The 20,592-nt window shown below is 35.2% G+C and overlaps 1 protein-coding gene across 5 annotated transcripts in view; it reads right to left on the bottom strand.

Moving 5' to 3' along the window:
• Positions 1-20,592, bottom strand: part of LOC137651745 (transcription factor SPT20 homolog) — a 589,276-nt gene that overhangs the window by 185,877 nt on the left and 382,807 nt on the right. For 3 of the 5 annotated variants that reach the window (XM_068384967.1, XM_068384972.1, XM_068384981.1), the window contains 2 exons: positions 13,732-13,820; positions 324-404 (listed from right to left, as the gene is read on the bottom strand). In XM_068384967.1, coding sequence (XP_068241068.1) covers positions 324-404; positions 13,732-13,820 — 170 coding nt within the window. The remainder of the gene's footprint in view (positions 1-323; positions 405-13,731; positions 13,821-20,592) is intronic. The other 2 variants (XM_068384977.1, XM_068384984.1) reach the window with 1 other exon arrangement.

Raw genomic sequence — 20,592 nt, 5'->3', positions numbered from 1 at the left:
AAGCAAAAAATCTAGAGAAGGTCTGGTCAGTACCTCACAACTGAAGAAACTAGAAACAAAGAGACTGGTGCTATATGCCCATGAATGTTCCTTCCTTTACAAAGAGCATGTGTTTATTCAAGGGTAAGAGATTGGAAAAATCTTAATTCTTAATAAAAATTTATGGGAGAAGGTCAATTAAACCGAGCTTCTGGAGTAGAAGCAATATGAACATTAGGGGGGTTCATAGAAATAATTTAATTTGCAAGTCTCTCAAACAAGCATTAAGATCAAGAACTTCACACAACTATTTAGTTTTGGAACTAATGTAAACATTAACATACCTGAGGTTTTGTAACAGAATTGGTTTGTGTGTGAGCTGGTATTGTTCCCTTTAATAGTGCTGTTAAAGATGGCGATGAGATCTGTGAAAAGGGGAAAGAGGCTCATTATTATTTTTAATAAGAGCTGTAGAGTATTTAGTAAAAAGTTCTTAAACTTTGTGGCATACAACAAATTCCTTAAAATAAGCCATCCAATAATAAAAGTTGAAAAGAACAACAGTAAATGTAAAAAAAAAAAATATATTTTTTCACACAAAACTATAACTTAAAATATTCTACACTCGGTTGTTACTACTGTTCATCCAAAGACAGATTCTTCAGGCTATTGGCAGTAATCATAGTAAGCATTCATACAGTCTGAACCATAAGCTGTGATGAGTAAAAGTGACAGGAGGAAACGCATAACAAAATCAAAATATGAATAAAAAGGTTTTAAGAGCTAATAGCCAGATTGGCAGTATGGGACATACATGCTTGCAGAAAGGTAGCTGAGAATTTACATATGGAAACCATCATCTACTAGACACATACAGTAGTTATGTTAGGGTTAGAAATAAGATATTATGGTGAAAGAATAACTAAACTTCAAGACAGATTAGGAACATCGAAGGAGGAGACTTCTTATTGGCAATAAGTACTGTATTCCAAAATCAACACTTAGGAAAGGATAATGTTTGTACATGAGATGAGCAACCAAAACCTTGTGAGTCACTGTCAAGGATAATTGAAATTAAAATGAGAAAACCAATACTGTATATGAAGACCAACTAATCTTTTGATTTAGGAATCTACCTGAAATAGAGATTACCTGTTCATACTATAACAACAAGTCCAAAGAGGAAAGTCAGCCCTGAATGTTTGTTAGGTTAGGCAACAAGAGATACCAGCAAATGTTGAAAATCTAAGAATAAATACTGACCCCTTTAAAATACCTCCCTGTAATAATACCTGTGTTTCTTAGCCTTGATAAAAAACATAAAATCAATATTATTCATAGGTATATAACAAAGATAAAGATTTGTAGTTACATAGTAAATACAGAACAACACCTTTACAGATTACAGAAATGATAAATAGTTCTCATTACACCAGGGGTGGAAAATTGACTTTTATAACAGTATCAGTCGCTTCACCTACTCTCTTTTTATAACTGTAAATAGTATTGTGCATATGCTCTTATATACCATTGTTTTATACCTTTCATATGTAAGCCTAGTATGTTACTGGTGATATGTAATAATGATTGCTCTATGAGCTCTCAAGGCAAGCCAGATTGAGGAGACAGGCTGTTATAAAAGTGATTTCCAAGCCCATTTATGTCTTTTCAGTTTAAGCACATTAATTATCAATAATAGTCAATGCTCTCCTGCATTGACTTTTATATAACTGTGAATCATGCAAATACCCAAAAATATCACTTCAAATAAATTCCAAGAACTCCCCAAAGAATAATCAGAATGTTTAGTCCTACTGTATTACACCCCTGAGAAAAAGGCTGCAAGCTCCAAATAACACCCCATGTGCCTGGTGTGAAGAATTATTCTCACTCATCTTAATCATTTATTTTTATTCAGCTCATGCATCATGTAGTTTAGCAGCCCTTCTGTTTCTTGTTTGTCTCTTGCCCGATTTATTAGTTACCCTCTCCGTTTTCTTTGTTCCCTATTGCACAATTTATTTGAATTACCCTTCTCCGTTTCTTGTTCACCTCTTGCACAATTCTTTTTAGTTACCTTTCCATTTTCTATCCTATCTATTGAGATGTCTGTTTATTACATCACGACAGGTAGACTTTTCTGGTACTAATTACCTGTCTGCATGAAGTGATTCTTATTTTCTTGAGCAACATATTATAGGATAAGATCTCTGCATAAACTTTAAGTTTGTTTGTCTATGAAATTTATTATCTGCCATACACTGACATTAAAACAATTATTGTGAATGTCATACAGTTATCTTTTATTCTTAGGTATATCTCCTTAGAACCACAAGATTACTCCTTGTATTCTATATAGACTATCTACAAGACCTCTACTTCTACAGACTAATTAATTAAGTTATCTGATCCCGATATGGCACCTCAAGACTTGGTAAGCCTACAAAGATGTATGGCCTTTTCTTCTCTTTGAGGAGAGGTGAATAACCTCCTTTCTTCAAACTGCACACTTTACGATGAATAACGAACATGAACATTGAACTAGGTCAAACTCTGGGGGACTCATATGGCCCTTACTCTGTGAAAATCTTAGCCCCACCAATACCTTGTGTACCCAGAGGAGGAAGAATCCCACTTGTAGTAGCGACAGGGCTCCCTTTATCCTAACGACAGTGATTGCAAGGGACATCTTGATGAAGGGTCTAAGGAGCTACAATTGACCTCAGCAAGCACCAAGTTTGCAGCAGTTTATATATGAAAGATCTGTTCGATCATTGTTACTGATGTTAAGATAGTTTATATTCTTTTATTCATTATATGTATCAAGGAGGTTGAATCACTGATGTTAAAATGCTCTGTGTACAGCTCAAAAGCATTGCCGATCTGAGGCTATCTGCAATCACTGTGTCTCTATTTTGAGTGCAATTAGAGATTAGGTATATTAATGCCCTCAGGAAGAAATATAACATTCAGCATGCTACTATGGTGCTCTATTTCAAGGCCTCTTTACACTTAAAACTAACACTCCTTATTGCAATCACGCTTTTCTTCTTTTGAAATGTTTCAGCTTCATGCAGCTACGGCTGGCATCTTAAAGGCTTTTACAGAAGACAGAAAGTTTAGCTTCATCATCATCAAAAGTATGATAATTTAAACTTCTTGGTATTCAGCTTGAAAGTGAGTAATCTGCGTACTGCATACAAAGCTTGAAGGTAGTTCTAATCATCTTTTTGGTAGCATTTACTGCCATGAGGACTGTTTATCTTCCCATCCCAAAAAGACAGTGTATTAGAACATCTTTATAAAAGAGATGGCTGTTTTTTAATGGGGATAACCTAATGTGAAAAAATGTATGAAAAATTAGGATATTTTATTGCCTTAAGAGCAGTTCTAAATTGTCAAAGAAAAAGAAAAGCTCAGTGTATTCAAGAGGTGTTATCTGACCATTAAGGCCAAGGAATTTACAAGCAGCCTTCGTGTATGGGGTTTCCTGTCAAAACTGAGGCCTTATATGAGAAAGAAAGCTCTATGCTATGGAACATATTTTATTATCTAGTATATCATCTTGGAATCACTTACTATGGTTGTTTTCCATTATCAAGCAGGAATTCACCAATAAATCCTTTCACGAGTATATATCACTAGCAAATTCCATTCACATCCTCACACTCTGAGTTCTTGATAATTGTTGGCATATATCTTTGTAATGGGGACCTCTAGTAACACTGATCACTCAATCCCTTTCCAACATTATTGCTGCTAATGGAATGATCTTCCTAATCAGGCAGATGAATCAGTGGAACTTCAGAAGTACAAACTTGCAGCAAATGTTTTTATGTTGAACAGGCTGATATAAGTATCTTCATAATTTATATACAAGTATGCTAATTCTACTTAAACATTGTTATCGATCTTAAGATATTCTTTTATGAATTTTTCATTACTTCTCGTGTAGTTTACTTGTTTTCTTATTTCCTTTCCTCACTGGGCTATTTTTCCTGTTAGAACCCTTAGGCTTATATCCTCCAGTTTTTCCAACTAGGATTGTAATTTAGCTGGTAATAAGAATAATGATGACTAGCAGAACCCGCGTACATTACAGGAAATTATATTTTCAATATCAATTATCTTGTTCCTAACCTATACATGTTTGAATAAAATGTCCCGAGATTAATTTTATAATCTAGGTTATGGAAATTGATAGAACTCAAATTTTTGTCTAATATTTAAAAAAAGTCAGGTGCCAAAGACAAAATTGGGAAAACTATATAAGATGTGCTTTGGTTAAGTAATCAAAGTCTAATGTGAATTTGTAAGAGTGTACCATGAAATTATTTCCGTTTTCTTTAAAGCGTGACACACAAAATAAATAATACACCCAATATCGTATTAATATATAGACAACAATACAGTCATAATACAGTAGTAATAATAATAATAATAATAATAATAATAATAATAACCGAAGCAGCACTGTTTGCGGTTCATAGACTACCCCTTGCAGTAACATCAGTCACTGGGAACCAAAGGGGATGGCTCTAAAGCTTAAGGCTAGTAAAATCTAAACATGGAACCGTTTAACTTGCAGTTAGATAATAGCATAACTGTTCTTGAACTGGTTCTGGAAATGCTGGCTATATATTTTAAAACTAGCTTGTTACTTTTTATCATAAAACTAACTTATTTCATACCTTAGTACAGCTTTGATAACAATTCACTCAAATCATTTATCTTGGTATTTTGGCTAACCAAAGTCTAAATTACTGTGTTCTTATATGTTAACTCCACTAAAAATAAACCAAACCTCAGAATGGGATTATTTAACACTGCCGTTTTGACACCACCATTTTACTGCTGAAATGATTAGGTGTTCAACATTTTTGGTGCCGTCCTTTCTTGTCATGAACTGATTTGCCACCAGTTTAGAGTGACAAATAAAAAGATGTGCTGTTATCATCTCATCAGAAAGTTTAGAGGATGACTAACAAAATGCAGTAATCATCTGATCATTGCTTTCTTTACATGACTTTCACTTCCCTTCTTCTCCTTTTCTTTTCACTTCTATCTTGTTCCAGTCAAATCAAGCGAATTATTCATTTCATCAACTACTTCAGTAATTTGTGATAATAATACACAGACAGCCTTATTCTGAGCTCAAGCATCCTGCTTTTCTCAACGGTTGTATTAAATATCATTAATAATCCTCATTACTGGGCTCAGCTTAACTCTATTTTTCTTGACTCTGCTTGTGATCTTGAGAAGATTTTCCAATTGTATCGGTCTGTATGAGATTCCATGTATTTGCAATTTTCTTTAACGGCATAATATTGGTGCTTTTATGGTCCTGTTGTTGGGGTAACTGTGGTTTTGAACCATGGAAAAACACCAGGTCATACAAGGTTCTTGGCTATGCTCATAGATTCAACCATTAACAAGTCCTTGCTAAAATAAGTTTGAAGTGTACTAGAAGAAAAAGTGAGCCCTGAAGCAGCAAAAATGAAGATTTCGAAAAATTTTTAAACTTCATTCATTTTACTAAGAGTAGAATCTTATGTCTGTGACATATGAGTATAAAAGCCTATGGTTGTAAGCATTTAAATTAATTACCACAAAATAATTTATGTCTGTGACATAGTATAAAAGCCTATGGTTGTAACTGTTTAAGGTAATTGCCACAGACTAATTTAAAGTTGAATGTTAACTAATGCAAGAGAAATGTGACCAGAATGAATGAATGAAATTAGTCTTTATGAACAGAACAAAGGCCTCAGACATTTTCCTTCATGCCTGTTTGTTTACGGTCTTTCTATGGTAGTTTATAACTACTGTACAAATTTTCTTATCTCATCAATACATTGTCTTCACTTCTATCCCCTACTTCGTTTGCAATTTCTAGGGACCCTTTCTGTTATTCTCAATGTCCATCTATTATCTGTCATTCTCATGATATGTCCTGCCCATGTCCATTTCTTTTTCTTACATTTTGTTAGAATAGCCTCTATTTTAGTTTGCTCTCATATCCATGTTGCTCTTTTTCTTTCTCTTAGTGTTATTCCCATTAATTTTCTTCCCATAACTCTTTGAGTTGTAATTAGTTTACGTTCTAAGGCTCTAGTATGGCTCCAAGTTTCTGATTCACTGCATATGTTTCTACAGGGAAATATTTTTTTTTTCTTTTAATAAACAATCATTGAACTAACTTTGACCATTCACTAGGAAAACACCTTCTGTAGTGCTACAGTTAATCATCATCACCTCCACCTATGCCTATTGACGCAAAGGGCCTTTGTTAGATTTCACCAGTCGTCTCTATCTTGAGCTTTTAATTCAATACTTCTCCATTCATCATCTCCTACTTCGCGCTTCATAGTCCTCAGCCAAACAATTTGTTGCATCAGTTTTGATGCTGACTGTATGTTCTTAGCTCTCTTGATTGACTCCAAGTCCTCCCTTTTTATTAATATGGCCATAGTCTCTCAGATAGGCTTCCCTAGCCTTATCTTTTACATTACATATACCACACATTCTTATATTGACTCTCCCTCCTTTCCAGCAGTGATATTCCAGCAATCCATCTCACCATCCTCACCCTGGTCCTTTCCAACAGTAACTTCTCTTTCCTCTTAGGAAAGAGTATGGGTTTCACAATTGACTTATACATCTTCGTTTTGAGACTTAATGGCATTATCTTGCCTAAAACCACTCGCTTCTCTCCATTTTTGTCATGGTTCTTTCAATCTATATTGCAATGCTTTGGGAGTTGAACTCATTGTTCTGTTTTAGTACTGTACTCTATCATCTTCCACCTGAGTATTTACTTTTTCATTTCCTTCTGTACTACACATCATTAGCTGTGTTTTTCCAATGTTCCCCTTTAACATTTCCTTTCTAAGATTCCTTTCTATACAAAAAAAAAACTTTCGTTCAGTTCTGGTGTCCGCTATAATGACTAAATCATCAGAAAACATCAGTTCCTACTATTGTTTGTTGTCCCTTAATTCTGGAGACAAAGTTTCTATAACAATGAGGAACAGGAATGGACCTGGAGCAGATCCCCGATGGTGGCCAACCTCCAAAGGGAATATTTCAGTTTCCCCATATTTTGTCAGCACCGTAGTTCTTGTACCCTTGTATATCCTCACTAACCTTACCGACTTCTTTGGAACTCCTCTCTTTCTCAAAGACCAATAAACCTTCTTCATACCCTTTCACATGCCTTTTTAAGATCCACAAAACACAAGTAAGCTTTCCTGATTCCTTCAAGATACTTCACTTAGATTAGTCTTACTACAGTAATATCATGCAATGCGCTCTTTCCTTTCATAAACTCAAAATGCTGCTCATATATATTTATCAATCCTTTCAACTTTCCTTCCACTATTCTTTCTAGTGACTAAAATGCAGGCTCCAAATGTTATTCTTCTTTAGCTCCCACAGTTCAAATTGTCTCCTTTTTGTTTATACAATTTAATCATTCAACTATCTTTCCAGTCCCTTGGCATTTTCTCTACATCCCAAACATTTTCCAATCATGCATGTACCTTCTTTTCATAAAATTTCAAATACCTTAATCCTTTCCATTACCTCAATTTTCCTGCTGAATTGTCTAATTTTCCTTACATTATAGCTGGGTTGTTTTGATTTAAATCAAATTATTCAAATCGATTCAAAACGGGGTAAACAAATATCACAATTTAAATCATTATGAAATATACTGTCAAAAATTTCCTTGGAAAAATAAAACTTCCAAAACTAGTTACTCTTTATAAGTATTGCAACAAATGAACAAAATCCTAGTTAATAGCTGCAACATTTCAGGAAAACTTGGGGTTCTTAAGAATTGAACCTATTGTTGCAATTATACAAATTATAAAGGTCTTGATTTTTTAATGACATTAACAGGAATTAAAAATTTTGTTGCTAGTACAGTATGCAAATAGAGAAGTCCTAAATATGTTTTTAGTTTTATTTCTCATTGTGCACTTTAAAATAAAATTTCTGTATATTCATATTTTTGTTTGATTATAGTTTCCCTTATTTTTGTGTATTTATGTACTAGTTATGATAACTTGTTCACTCCTATTAAATCATTAGTCTGAATTTTGGTTTTTAAGAGAAAACCCCAAGTTGGGTAATCTATATTAAACTATGGTTTCATTCAACATAGATCAAGTTCAATATCAGAAAATACCGCCAAAAGACTGAAACAAATAATCAGCAGTAGCAAATATATACTATTGAAAAAAAAATAATTTAAATGGAGAAATTTATTTCAAAAAATCTGATTAAAAATCAAACGAATCTATTTTTTTTCAGTGAAAACATGATTTTTTCAACCCTGCTTTATAGCATTCTTAACTTCACTCTCTCTGGTGTTTACTATTGGTCTTTCTACTGGAGGAAATTCTTTTAGTTTTTTATGCTTATTCTCAGTATTTAACAACTGTGAAAAAATAGTCTTTCCATCTTTAATTGACCTCCTTTTCATAAATTAAGATATTTCCATTTTCATCTTTAATAATTCCAACTTCCCCTACATCTTACCTGTCTTTTCTCCTCGCTTCTGGAATGTTTAGATTATATTTTCTCCCTCTGGTGTTTTCATCCTCTAGTAGGTTGGCCAGGTCACCAGCCACCCGTTGAGATACTACATCTAGAGATGTATGGGGTCCTTTGACTGGCCAGACAGTACTACATCGAATCCTTTACTCTGGTTACAGTTCATTTTCCCTTTGCCTACACACACACAAAATAGTCTGGCCTATTCTTTACATATTCTTCTCTGTCCTCATATACCTGACAACACTGAAATTACCAAACAATTCTTCTTCACCCAAGGGATAAACTACTACATTGTAATTGTTCAGTGGACACTTTCCTCTTGGAAACGGTAGAAGAGACTCTTTAGCTATGGTAAGCAGCTCTTCTAGGAGATGGACACTCCAAAATCAAACCATTATTCTCTAGTCTTGGGTAGTGCCATAGCCTCTGTAACATGGTCTTCCACTGTCTTGGGTTAGAGTTCTCTTGCTTGAGGGTACACTCGGGGACACTTCTCTTGCTTGAGGGCACACTACTCTATCTTAATTTCTCCTCATCTTGTTTTTTTAAAGTTTTTATAGTTTATATAGAGATATTTATTTTAATGTTACTGTTATTGAAATATTTTATTTTTCCTGGTTTCCTTTCCTCACGGGGCTATTTTCCATGTTGGAGCCCCTGGGCTTATACCACCCTGCTCTTCCAACTAGGGTTGTAGCTTAGCATTTAATAATAATAATAATAATAATAATAATAATAATAATAATAATAATAATAATATCATTGTCTCCTACATCTCCTTTTAAAATAACAAATTCTCTTTGTTTCCTTCTTCACTTGTCTATATTCCTTACTAGTTTGGTAACTGTTATCTTCATCCCACCTTCTGGCTATACTATTTTTCTGTTTGCGCCCTCTTGATTCCACCACAATGTATTTTTTCTGTTGCTGTTTACCATTAACCTCCCAAACACCACTGCTGCTGCTGACACCACAATATCTTATATCTCTTCATGCAATTCTGACAGTCCATTTGCATAGCTCTCGTCTCAGGCTTTTTCTAATCTACTCTTGAACTCTCTTGCCTTCTTCCCCGCCAGCTTCCAAGTTTTTACCTTCCTATCCTGGCCGGGACTTTTCTTTCTCACATTGGATTCAATCTAAAAACTACCACCACCAGTTTATGTTGAGCTATAAACAATTCAATTGGATTGAACTTACAATCCATAATGATATTTTGTCTTCCTTCCTAACCAAGATATGGTCAATATGTGTCTCATTCTGTTCACTTTGACAGGTTACCATATGACTTCTTTTCTCAAACTGTCAAATCAAACCTACCTCATTCATAGCTTCTACTATTTTTAAAATCTTTCAGGTTTTTCCTTCCAAAACCTCTTCCTCCATGTATTCCTTCAAATACATACATACATACATACATACATAAATATATACATATATAAATGTATATATATATATATATATATATATATATATATATATATACACACATATATATATTATATATATATATACACATATATATTATATATATATATATATATATATATATATATATATATATATACACACACACACACACACATATATATATATATATATATATATATATATATATATATATATATATATATATATATATATATATGCAAATGAAGACAATAATACCCCTCTTTACTTCAGTTTAAGGGGGCTGAAAAACTAGTGTCATTTTTTAAGGACAGGACTTTGACATTCATACCACTTAATAAGGTGACATCTCCAAACTGCATAGGGTTTTTGCCTCTGACCTTCGGATTTGCGACGCCAGAGCAATTCATCCTGAAAATTAGTCTTTTTCAAATTCTATCTCCTCCTTTGATACTTAATATTAAGACCTGGGATTAATACCCTGATGTAGACCTCCAATCAATTTTTTATTTTCTTTTCTAAAAGTAATTTTTTTGCTAGAAATGAATTTTTTCATTATAATGAAAAAAATAAACCCTATAAATCTGGGGAAAAAGTAAGAAAAGAAATATGAAACAAAAATTGGGAAAAATGGCTATATTTGATTGTTTTATAATGTCCTAAGTTATATACCAAATTTCAATGTTATATATCTTCAAAACTAAGGGAGAGGATAGAATTTGAAGGTTTATAAGTATAGTTTTGAGATATGGGCGTTCAAAGCTTTTCTTTGCATTTTTACAAAGACAATGTTAATAAATCATGATTATTATGAATTTTATGTTCCTTTTTGGATATTAATAAACAAAAACAATATTAGTTATCATAATTCAATTATAAATGAAGATCCCTTTGCTCAATATCTTGCTTCTTTAGGCTCCTGGCCGCTCCTACATCAACAACATTATCTCTCTCTCTCCTTCACTAACCCCACTAATATTGCCGATATTACCCACTTCTGAACTCTTGAGTGAATTTTCTTCTTTTTTATGTTGGCGAAATATTGAAATTGTCTTTTCCTCTTTGGGATGATGAAATTCTTGCCGAAACTAAGAAAAACAGACGTAAAAGTGAGCGAATGTCAGAGGTCAAACTCAAACGTGTACTCTGAGGTTTAAGCTAGCACTAAAGGATGTAAAACTAACTTCCTGTCATGTGACTCATGAAATATATACAGATGCCATTGCTGAAAATTTGTTTTATATCAAAATGTAATAATTATCAAAATTTACAATAACTGAAGAAATACTGCATTTTCTCATAGGGATCAATGTTTTTGGCTTATTGAGTTACTTTTACTAATTACCCTGTAACTATGAAAGTAAGAGGAATTTTGACAAAATCTTTTGTATCTGGATTCTCCATTGCCATACGAAGCTCAATTAATTTTTTCAGGATTTTGTGTTTTTCGTCGTACACCCCCGTATATAGTATTGACATAGCAGGCGGGCCCCTTAACATATAGGTAGTAGGTTGACCAAGGCACTAGCCACCTGTTGAGATGCTACTACTAGAGAGTTATTGGGTCCATTATCTGGTCAAACAGTACTACATTGAATCCCTCTCTCTTGTTATGGTTCATTTTTCCTTTGCCCACGCATACACCGAATAGTCTGGCCTATTCTTTCCACATTCTCCTCTGTCCTCATACACCTGACAACACTGAGATTAACAGACAATTATTCTTTACTCAAGGGGTTAACTACTTCACTGTTATTGTCCAGTGGCTAATTTACTCTTGGTAATGATAGAGGAGACTCTTTATCTAAGGTAAGTAGCTCTTCTAGGAGGACACTTCAAAATCAAAACATTGTTCTATAGTCCTAAGTAGTGCCATAGTACCATGGTCTTCCTCTGTCTTGGGTTTGAGTTCTCCTGCTTGAGGGATGATTCAGGCACACTATTCTACCGTATTTCTCTTCCTCTTGCAAGTTTTTATAGTTTACATATAAAAGATCTAATTCAATATTGTTAATGTACATAAAATATATTATTTCAATTGTTCATCACTTCTCTTGTAGTTTGATTATATCCTTGTTTCCTTTCCTTACTGGGCTATTTTTCCCTGTTGGAGCTCTTGGGCTTATAACATATAGCTTATAGCTACCAATCATGCCACCAGGGGCTCTAAAAGAAGTCAGGACCTAAGTGCTAACTGTATTTCAGGTTTTACCAGGTGAGTCATCAGTCTCATACCAACAAATCTTCTCTGACTTTCAGACCCACCAAGGTAACACAATTGATAGCTTATAATTCAAATTACCCCTAATGAGTCAAAATGGAAAAAATCAACACAACATTCTGCTTCGTATAGAAATCAATTTCTACCTCATACTGGGATCATATCTTAAGTTTTATAGATAAATGCCTTATGTACCTTTTTATACAACTCATATACTTGACAATTAATAGTTTTTATTTCTATACTTATCATTGTATGAACTTAAAACTATAAAATTATTTCTTATTACTACTGCTTTTATTAGACTTATCACATCCTTTTTATTTCTTATTCCTGTTTTGAAAGCATACAATTTTTGCAGATTAAAAGCAAAATTAGTACCTGACTTCTTTATTTTATTTTCACTTGTAAAAATACAGCTCAGAGAATTAATTGTTAGTTAAATAAAGTGTTTCCAACACTGTTTTAACACATTCAATACATGACAAATATGATACTCAAATTTCAAACTGTGGCTGGTAAGTGTGACTGCACTAACTAGCTTCAGTTACAAATCAGCTTCTGAGGTTGTAGTAATTGTGGCTGTGCTTAACTGATTTAGACTGCTACAAATATTTTGGATTTCTTTAATTTTATAATCCTTCCTTCTCATTATGATAAAGGTAGATAAATATAAAGCATAAGCATAGGAATACTTCAATAGATGTATTAGAGGTGAATCGAAATAATGAAGCAAATTGCAGTAAGTGTTATGCTGTGATTATGTTTAAAGGAGATTCTAAAAGTGGTTTGCTCTGTCATCTAAGAAAACAAAACATTCTATGGAGTCAAGCCCCAATACAAACAGATGTCAATAATGAAATAAGATCTGCAAGCTCTTCAAATTGTTTTAACAGTTGCTCATTCTCAGTCTACACTGCTTAGTTTCATCAATAAGATACTAAAGAAGAAATGATTACTAAACTTGTAGCTGTAGATGGTTTTCCTATGACCATACTATGAATATTGCTATTAGCTGCTAGATTGTCTAAATACAGTGCTACAATAGAAGCCTAAGACAACAAAATGAAAGAAATCAGGATAAATTTTCATATCTTTGGGATAAATATCAGTATCATGTTTTTTTGTTTTTTTTTGGATATCAGGATCAACAGCCCTCAAGAGAAACAATATAAACATCAGGTGATTATAGAAATTAATTTTTTATCGTTATAATTACATTTCTCTTTCAATATAAACCAATACTGAACTTCAAATTCTGGATTATATAATCACAATAAACCTAATAAATTACTGTAATAAAACACAAATGGACATCCTAGGAAAACAACTCTCTTTAATTGCGTCAAAGAATATACTATAGTCAAGAGAATTGCACAATGCAGTTCCTTTTAATCTGTAAGATCATAAGCAGATGTAATTGGGACTACCTTTAAGAGAAGTAAACTAACTTATGATTCAAGGGGTTGTAGTGAAATAAATGTGCTTTACAACATTAACCTTTAGGCTAGAAAGATATTAGTATTGTTGACTTTTAATCTTTTTTTTTATATAAATACCTGTGTTTTTGCCAGTGATACAGCCTGGGAATAAGCAGGTACTGTGCGATTCAACTGTGTAGTAGCTGGTAATGTCATTTTTGGACCTGCTGAGAAAATAAGCCACGAGATCAGAGAAAGGGAAAAAATATAATCTAGTTAGCACACTTTTGCTCTACAATATTAAGGAACATTATTATTTTCCAAGAAGTACAACTTTCATCAATATCTAGTAATTCAAATTACAATTACTTATAACAAACAGAAACCACTCATGAAATAACTACAGCTCTCTTGCTTCCATAAATAAGTAGGATTTAAACAAAATATTATTTTGATACTTAACTCTTCGTCACATTGCTTATTTCTACAAAGTACAAGCTTTTGAAGTTCAACTTTTATATATTCTACTCTCTAATAATCACCAGGCTAGAACCCTCAAGCATCTGTTGCTTTGGGAATTCTATGCCTGGTCAACCAGCCATACCCCCATCTATTAGTACAGTACTCAAAAGTCAACAGAGAATGAATAAGTGGTTGCTAATTATCTGACATGATACCATCAATGATTATTGATACCGAATGGAGTAGGATTAAGTAACAACTAGTAACTTGAAAAATAAAACCTAAATGAAGAAGGTTATTATCATAAATTTAATTCCCCCTTGGGTCTTTGATCCCGAGGCAGAGCAAATTCGATATTAAGCTGTATTTATGGCTTATATAAATATACGAAAAACACGATCAAATGTGAAAAATTATCATTAAACATGCCCAAGTATTAAAAACTCACCGACGGTCTACAATGGGGGAGATGGGTTGATTTTTTAATTCTAAGTACAAACCCGAATACGTGAGGAATATGTATGGAAGAGTTTTAATCAACTTTTATCTTTGTGGCCAAGTGGTGAGTCATTGGAACCTCAGTTTCGACTTAAGTCTGGGTTTGAATCCTTGGCCGACCAGAAGCTATCATCACAAAGTTAATTCCCCCTTGGGTCTCTGATAATGAGGCGGAGTGAATTTGATACGAAGAGGTATTTATGACTTATATGAACACACATATGTGTGTGTATGTATGTATATGTATATATATATATATATATATATATATATATATATATATATATATATATATATATATATATATATATATATATATATACAGTATAATTTATATATATATATATATATATAAATAAAATCCATGCATGTGTATATATATACATATACATTAGTATTAACCTCAAAATAGCATTCCTCTTTCAAGCAGTAGACATGCTCTAAAGCATGCTGTGGGGCTTATGTGCACACTTTAGTGTGTGCTTTAGGCTAAGGATCAACCTCAAGAACTAGTTCTCCTTCAGAAGCATAAATACAATCTGTGGTGTGAGTGCGTGAAAATGAGGATCTACTTCAAGACCTAGATTTCCTTAAAAGGCGTAAGAGCACTCTAGGATGAAAGTGTACGAGCAAGATAGAGGATCCACTTCAAGGTCTGATTCTTCCTCAAATGCATAAGTATACTGTACTCTGGAGCGCACGAGCTTGAGATTCAACCCCACATGAAAATTCTTCATCTGAAGGAAAAATATGCTGTTTTGCGAGTGAGCATGCCTTAGAGTGCATGCGAGGAAGATGTTAAGTCTCGTGATATGGAAGATTAAGTGAACTCTGTGGCCCACGACCATGCATAGCACACCCATGAGAATATCCATCACATCCTGACATCCTGAAAGTTTGTTTCTACCTTCCCGAAATGACTCGGGCGATCCAGCACGGAAGGGAAGTGAGTGTACTTTGCACTGTCAACTGTAGACTGTTCTCATCAGGTACTGGTGGCTCCCTTTTCATCTTTGTGTGAATGGGAGGCCACTGGTTAGGTACAACAGAAGCGCTCCCTTTTCACCTTTGGGAAGTGGGTAGCAACTGGAGAATCTATTTCTGAAGGAAATGAAAAAATGGCCTTGTGAGGGGAAGGGGAAAGCAACCTTTCCTGCCGTTATCCAGTCGCCATTATATCAGGGGAAGACGGACCTACTGCAGCTACAGTAGTCCGAGTGAAGCTGGAAAGGGTCACATCCAGCACTGCTTCTGCCGCAGCAGAAGTGGCAGCAACGGGAAACTGGGAAATCCTAATGAGGACATGGTGAAGTTTCTCCATGGATGCAATGCCCTCTAAGCCTAAGGAAGGCCACTACAGTATACAGTATCTTCAGAGCCAAGGACTTGGGCTCATAAATGTCATGCACCCTATGGAGTAAAGGGTGAGATTCACCTGATTCACTGGGGAATCTGGTAAAGCCACCTCACATTATGCTAGCAGAGGAGGATCCGAGTTGTTTTGGTTCTTCACCGACAGGTCCCCAGGGGGATAGATAAGGCTTAATGGATAGAATACCTCAGCACAAGAAGAGAACTAATACATTTCTTAACCCTTCTGTTTTTGCCGTATTCTACCCACTGCAGCAACAAACTTTTTATCAAAGTCCTTATAGGGGAATGTCAGGATGTTATATAACTCCTAATCAATCAATCAATCAACCTCATAGGGGAAGACCATGAGCAGTCATACCCTCTGCAAGAAGGCCACAAGGAATTGGGGTCAAATGTATTCATGTTCATGAAGGTGCTGCACTTTCAGCCAGCAACTAAAGAGCAGGACCGCATGGCTGCACATTGTTTCTCCATTCAGTGAAAGTGAACACAATGAAAAAATAGAAGATTAAGGCAGCCACCATAGAGAGACCAAGAATTAGTAACTACCCATACCTCATCATAATATTTTAACTGCCGACTCATACTCCTGTTAAGGACGAGGGTTTGCATCCATGTAGGAACAAACAGAACCCAATATAAACAATATAACTAATCTCATACAATTAGGCCCTATCATTCAAAGGTTTGATATCTATATGGAGATAACAGAATTCTATAGGTAACATTTTTGGGGATTTATCCAAATCAGATGACACAAAAGACAGAACAAGCCTCGATACATAAGACCCAAAACATTACAGTATTACAAAACGGGTTGAAAAATCACTTGTAATACAGTATTCTCTTGGCTAGTGTAATGGTAAGATGGTAGCCTTGCATTCATAAGGACAACAGTTGGAGTCCTGCCTCAACCGTTGAGTTTAAGCTCTTTACTGGGGAGGTTACTACTATGGTTGGGCACTAAAGTGGAGGGCTAGATATGCTCAATTGATGTTCTGATGAGCATCTCTTCAAGTGAAATTAAAACAGAAACCAGACACTTTTAACCTTTAACTTACTCTCCCATCTTTCATAACTGCCTATGCTGTGCTGAATTTTGATTTACATAACTTAATGCTTTTGTTTTTTCAGTTAAAATGTATTTGTAATCATATTACTATAATACACCTTAATTGAAAAGTCCAAAAATAATTGGGAGACAAAAGCTCAAATGTAGCAGAGTATACTAAGTTATATAACAGGTAAGAGTAAGTAGGGGCTGAAATTTTCATGCCCTTTTGTAATACAGTAGTAGGTTTTTGTCTTTTCTATTCGGTGTTACATAACTGTGAATGCTTCCTGTATGTAGTGTTACATAATTTTAATATTAATTTTCTGGGCTCCGACCTGTGCCGCCCAGTGAAATACTCCTAGAGCACTATTTCTAAGGAATATAACTGCTATATATTACCAGAGAAAAAAAGCATAGGAATGCCAGGTTGAACCCAGCTCGCTCACCTATATAAGGTGTCGGTATAAAATACTGGGGCGTGATAATTCACAACCAGAGGTCTCGCACTATTTAGATATCTCCTCTTCAAAATCCCCGCCACAGCGAGGTGCCGATCAACACTACTACCACTAACCCAACCCACGCCAGTGACGTCACTCCTTTATAGCACTTGTTGTTATTAAGTCCAACATGTTTTTTCTCGTGTTTACCCTTGGATTTATCATTATTTTATAATCGATGGCCGATTCCCATGATACCCCATCGAAGTTAAGTACTTTATCCATGAGTTTTAGCGAGATTGGGCAGTGTAACCTCTGTTTTTATTAATTGAGAAGTGTTTATATTTGAACGGCGTCCCCGTTCTTACCGTTCATGGTTCGGCTCTGCCCATTTTCTCGTTAGTTCGTCCGTCATTAATATTTGTTCGAACTTTTAGGAGTTTTTTCCTTACATTTATATAGTACACCGTCTTTATGCTTTCATCTAGCATTAATTTTATGTTATCCCATGATATCAGTGTTAGCGTTTCATCAAGGAGTAGGTTATGTTGGTATGCCTGCATTCGTGCATGTTGGTGGATTGCGTCACCTTTGAGATTGTTTCGCTAGTTCTAGGAAGACGACCATCTCACTTATTATTATTAAACCTTTTAGTTTTATTACGCTCCACCTAGTTTTACATTTGGTTCGAGTGGGACTCTCGCGTATTTTGTTGTTTTTACTGTTCGATCTACCGCTTCAGTAACTAGGTTGGTACCCCTGCTTTCCATCTGCTGATGGCGTCATGCTCCTCCCTTACCACTCGCCCGAGTCCCTCTCTCGCCATATTATTTCTGCATGCCTAACCTTACTTACGTGATTTCGCTTTTAATTCATTAATTATTTTTATGTATTTGTGCATTGATATTATATTTATTGCTTTACTCCGTTATGATCATATTTTTGGGATTTTCATGTCATGTTGAGGGAATCTCCAGTTGGTAGCCCTGTCTACCACTACGCACTGGTGATTCCCCGGTACCATACCCCCCCCCCCCACAGGTTGGGGAGGCTATTCCATCCCCCCCTCCTCCAGTGTACACCCTTCCTCTCACTCGATGGTTGTTGGTTATGACATACGGGTTAAGTATGCTTGTTCCTCAGTCTTCCCTCAACGTTCCGACATATTGAGGACTGAGTGTACCCACGGGGTGTGACTTAGTCTCATTCATTCATACCGGGCGGTTTCGTCTCCTCCCCTCCCGTCGCCCCGATTGGCCATCGGTCTGGGGAGGGGGAGGGCCGGGACCACCGGGGACTATCACACGTGATTAGTCGGTATGACTGCACCTTGGTGTAACTTTTGCTTTTAGCTATGGTTGTAAGAATGAGCACTTATATTAGGAGTGTCCCCACCTACGGTACCTCCTGCTATTATCGTCCGCATAGGACTTATTAATATCCCATATCATTATATTATATTCTACATGAATCATTACCTTCGTCCCGGTACCTCCGGTTGGGTAGTGGGGGTTCCATTGGCTCCCCCCGCGCTCTCCCGTGGTACCCTCCCGTCATCAGACATCGGAGCCTCCGGGCTCTTAAATACAAGATCTGTTGACACTGACACAGTTTTGATTAATATCCTCCCTCCGGGAGCCCTATTCAATTACAGACATTAGTTTTAGATCATAACTGGAGTTTTCTATTTATGTATTTTAAGGATGTATCTTAGGTTACTTTAAGTTTACTTTAAGTTTACTTTAAGTTCCTTTAAGTTTACTTTACCAACCCTGTTCCCCGGCCCCGGGGGCCCCGGAACTAGTTTTGGTTATATTTATTCATCACTGTTTTTTGCATCCTTTTTCATCCCTTTTTATTTTATACCTCCCTGGTAATGACGGGATGGTATATTCCTCGCTATGACAATATTATTTCATTGATAATCTTAACTTATTACGGAATTGTTTCAACAATGTCTGTTAATTTTTATAATTTTTTCCCCGGTTACTATACCGGTTCGAAATTTTGTTCATAGCCTTTTGTCCCGATTTCATATCGGTCTATTTTAAGAATCCGGAACACCCGGATCTTTTTAGGTTATTAACCTATTATGGGATACTCACGTATCTGTATTTTATTCTATACTTCCCAAGTAGCGACGGGATAGTGTATTTCAAGCTATGACAATATTATTTCATTGATAACCTTAACTTATTACGGGATTGTTTTAACAATGTCAGTTTATTTATAAGTTTTTCCCCGGTTACTAAACCGGTCCTAGAGTTGTTCATAGCCTTTTGTCCTGGTTTCATATCGGTCTACTTTAAGAACCCGGAACACCCGGATCCTTTTAGGTTACTAACCTATTATGGGACACTCACGTATCTTTATTTTATTCTATACTTCCCAAGTAGCAACGGGATAGTATATTTCTCGCTATGACAATATTTTTTCATTGATAATCTTAACTTATTATGGAATTGTTTTAACAAAGTCAGTTAATTTATGATAAGTTTTTCCCCGGTTACTGTACCGATCTGAAATTTTGTTCATAGTCTTTTGTCCCGATTTCATATTGGTCTAATTCAAGAATTCGGAGCATCCGGATCTCTTTAGGTTACTGACCTGCTATGGGATACTTATGTATCTTTATGTTATTCTATACTTCCCCAGTACCGACGGGATAGTATATTTCGCGCTATGACAATATTATTTCATTGATAATCTTCACCTTTTATGGAATTATTTTGACAATGTCAGTTAATTTATGAAAAGTTTTCTCCCCGGTTATTATACCAATCCGAAATTTTGTTCATAGCCTTTTGTCCCGGTTTCATACCGGTCTATTTTAAGAATTCGGAACACCCGGATCTTTTTGGGTTACTACCCTACTATGGGACACTGTAGGTGCCCCTGTCGTTACTATCTATAATTATAACTTCGGATATATTATTTTGGGATTTTCATTTTATTTCCTTTGTGATTGATCGATTTAAACATTTATTCTCGATCTATTTATTTTACATTCCCAACGGAGTTACCTTGTTCATTAGTAACGATATACCCTCTTTCGGAGCTCGCAGTCTTCCATGACTTCTACCTTGGCGACTCTTTAGATCTGGGTTGGCGGGTTTGCCTGGAGTGTCAGGGCAAAGAGACCCTGTGTCTCTTCCTTTTAGGGTTTTCAAG

Source organism: Palaemon carinicauda, chromosome 1 (genome assembly GCF_036898095.1).
Source record: "Palaemon carinicauda isolate YSFRI2023 chromosome 1, ASM3689809v2, whole genome shotgun sequence".
Lineage (NCBI taxonomy): Eukaryota > Metazoa > Arthropoda > Malacostraca > Decapoda > Palaemonidae > Palaemon > Palaemon carinicauda.
The sequence above is the reverse complement of the archived record's forward strand: the minus strand, read 5'-3'. Positions and strand labels throughout refer to the sequence as shown.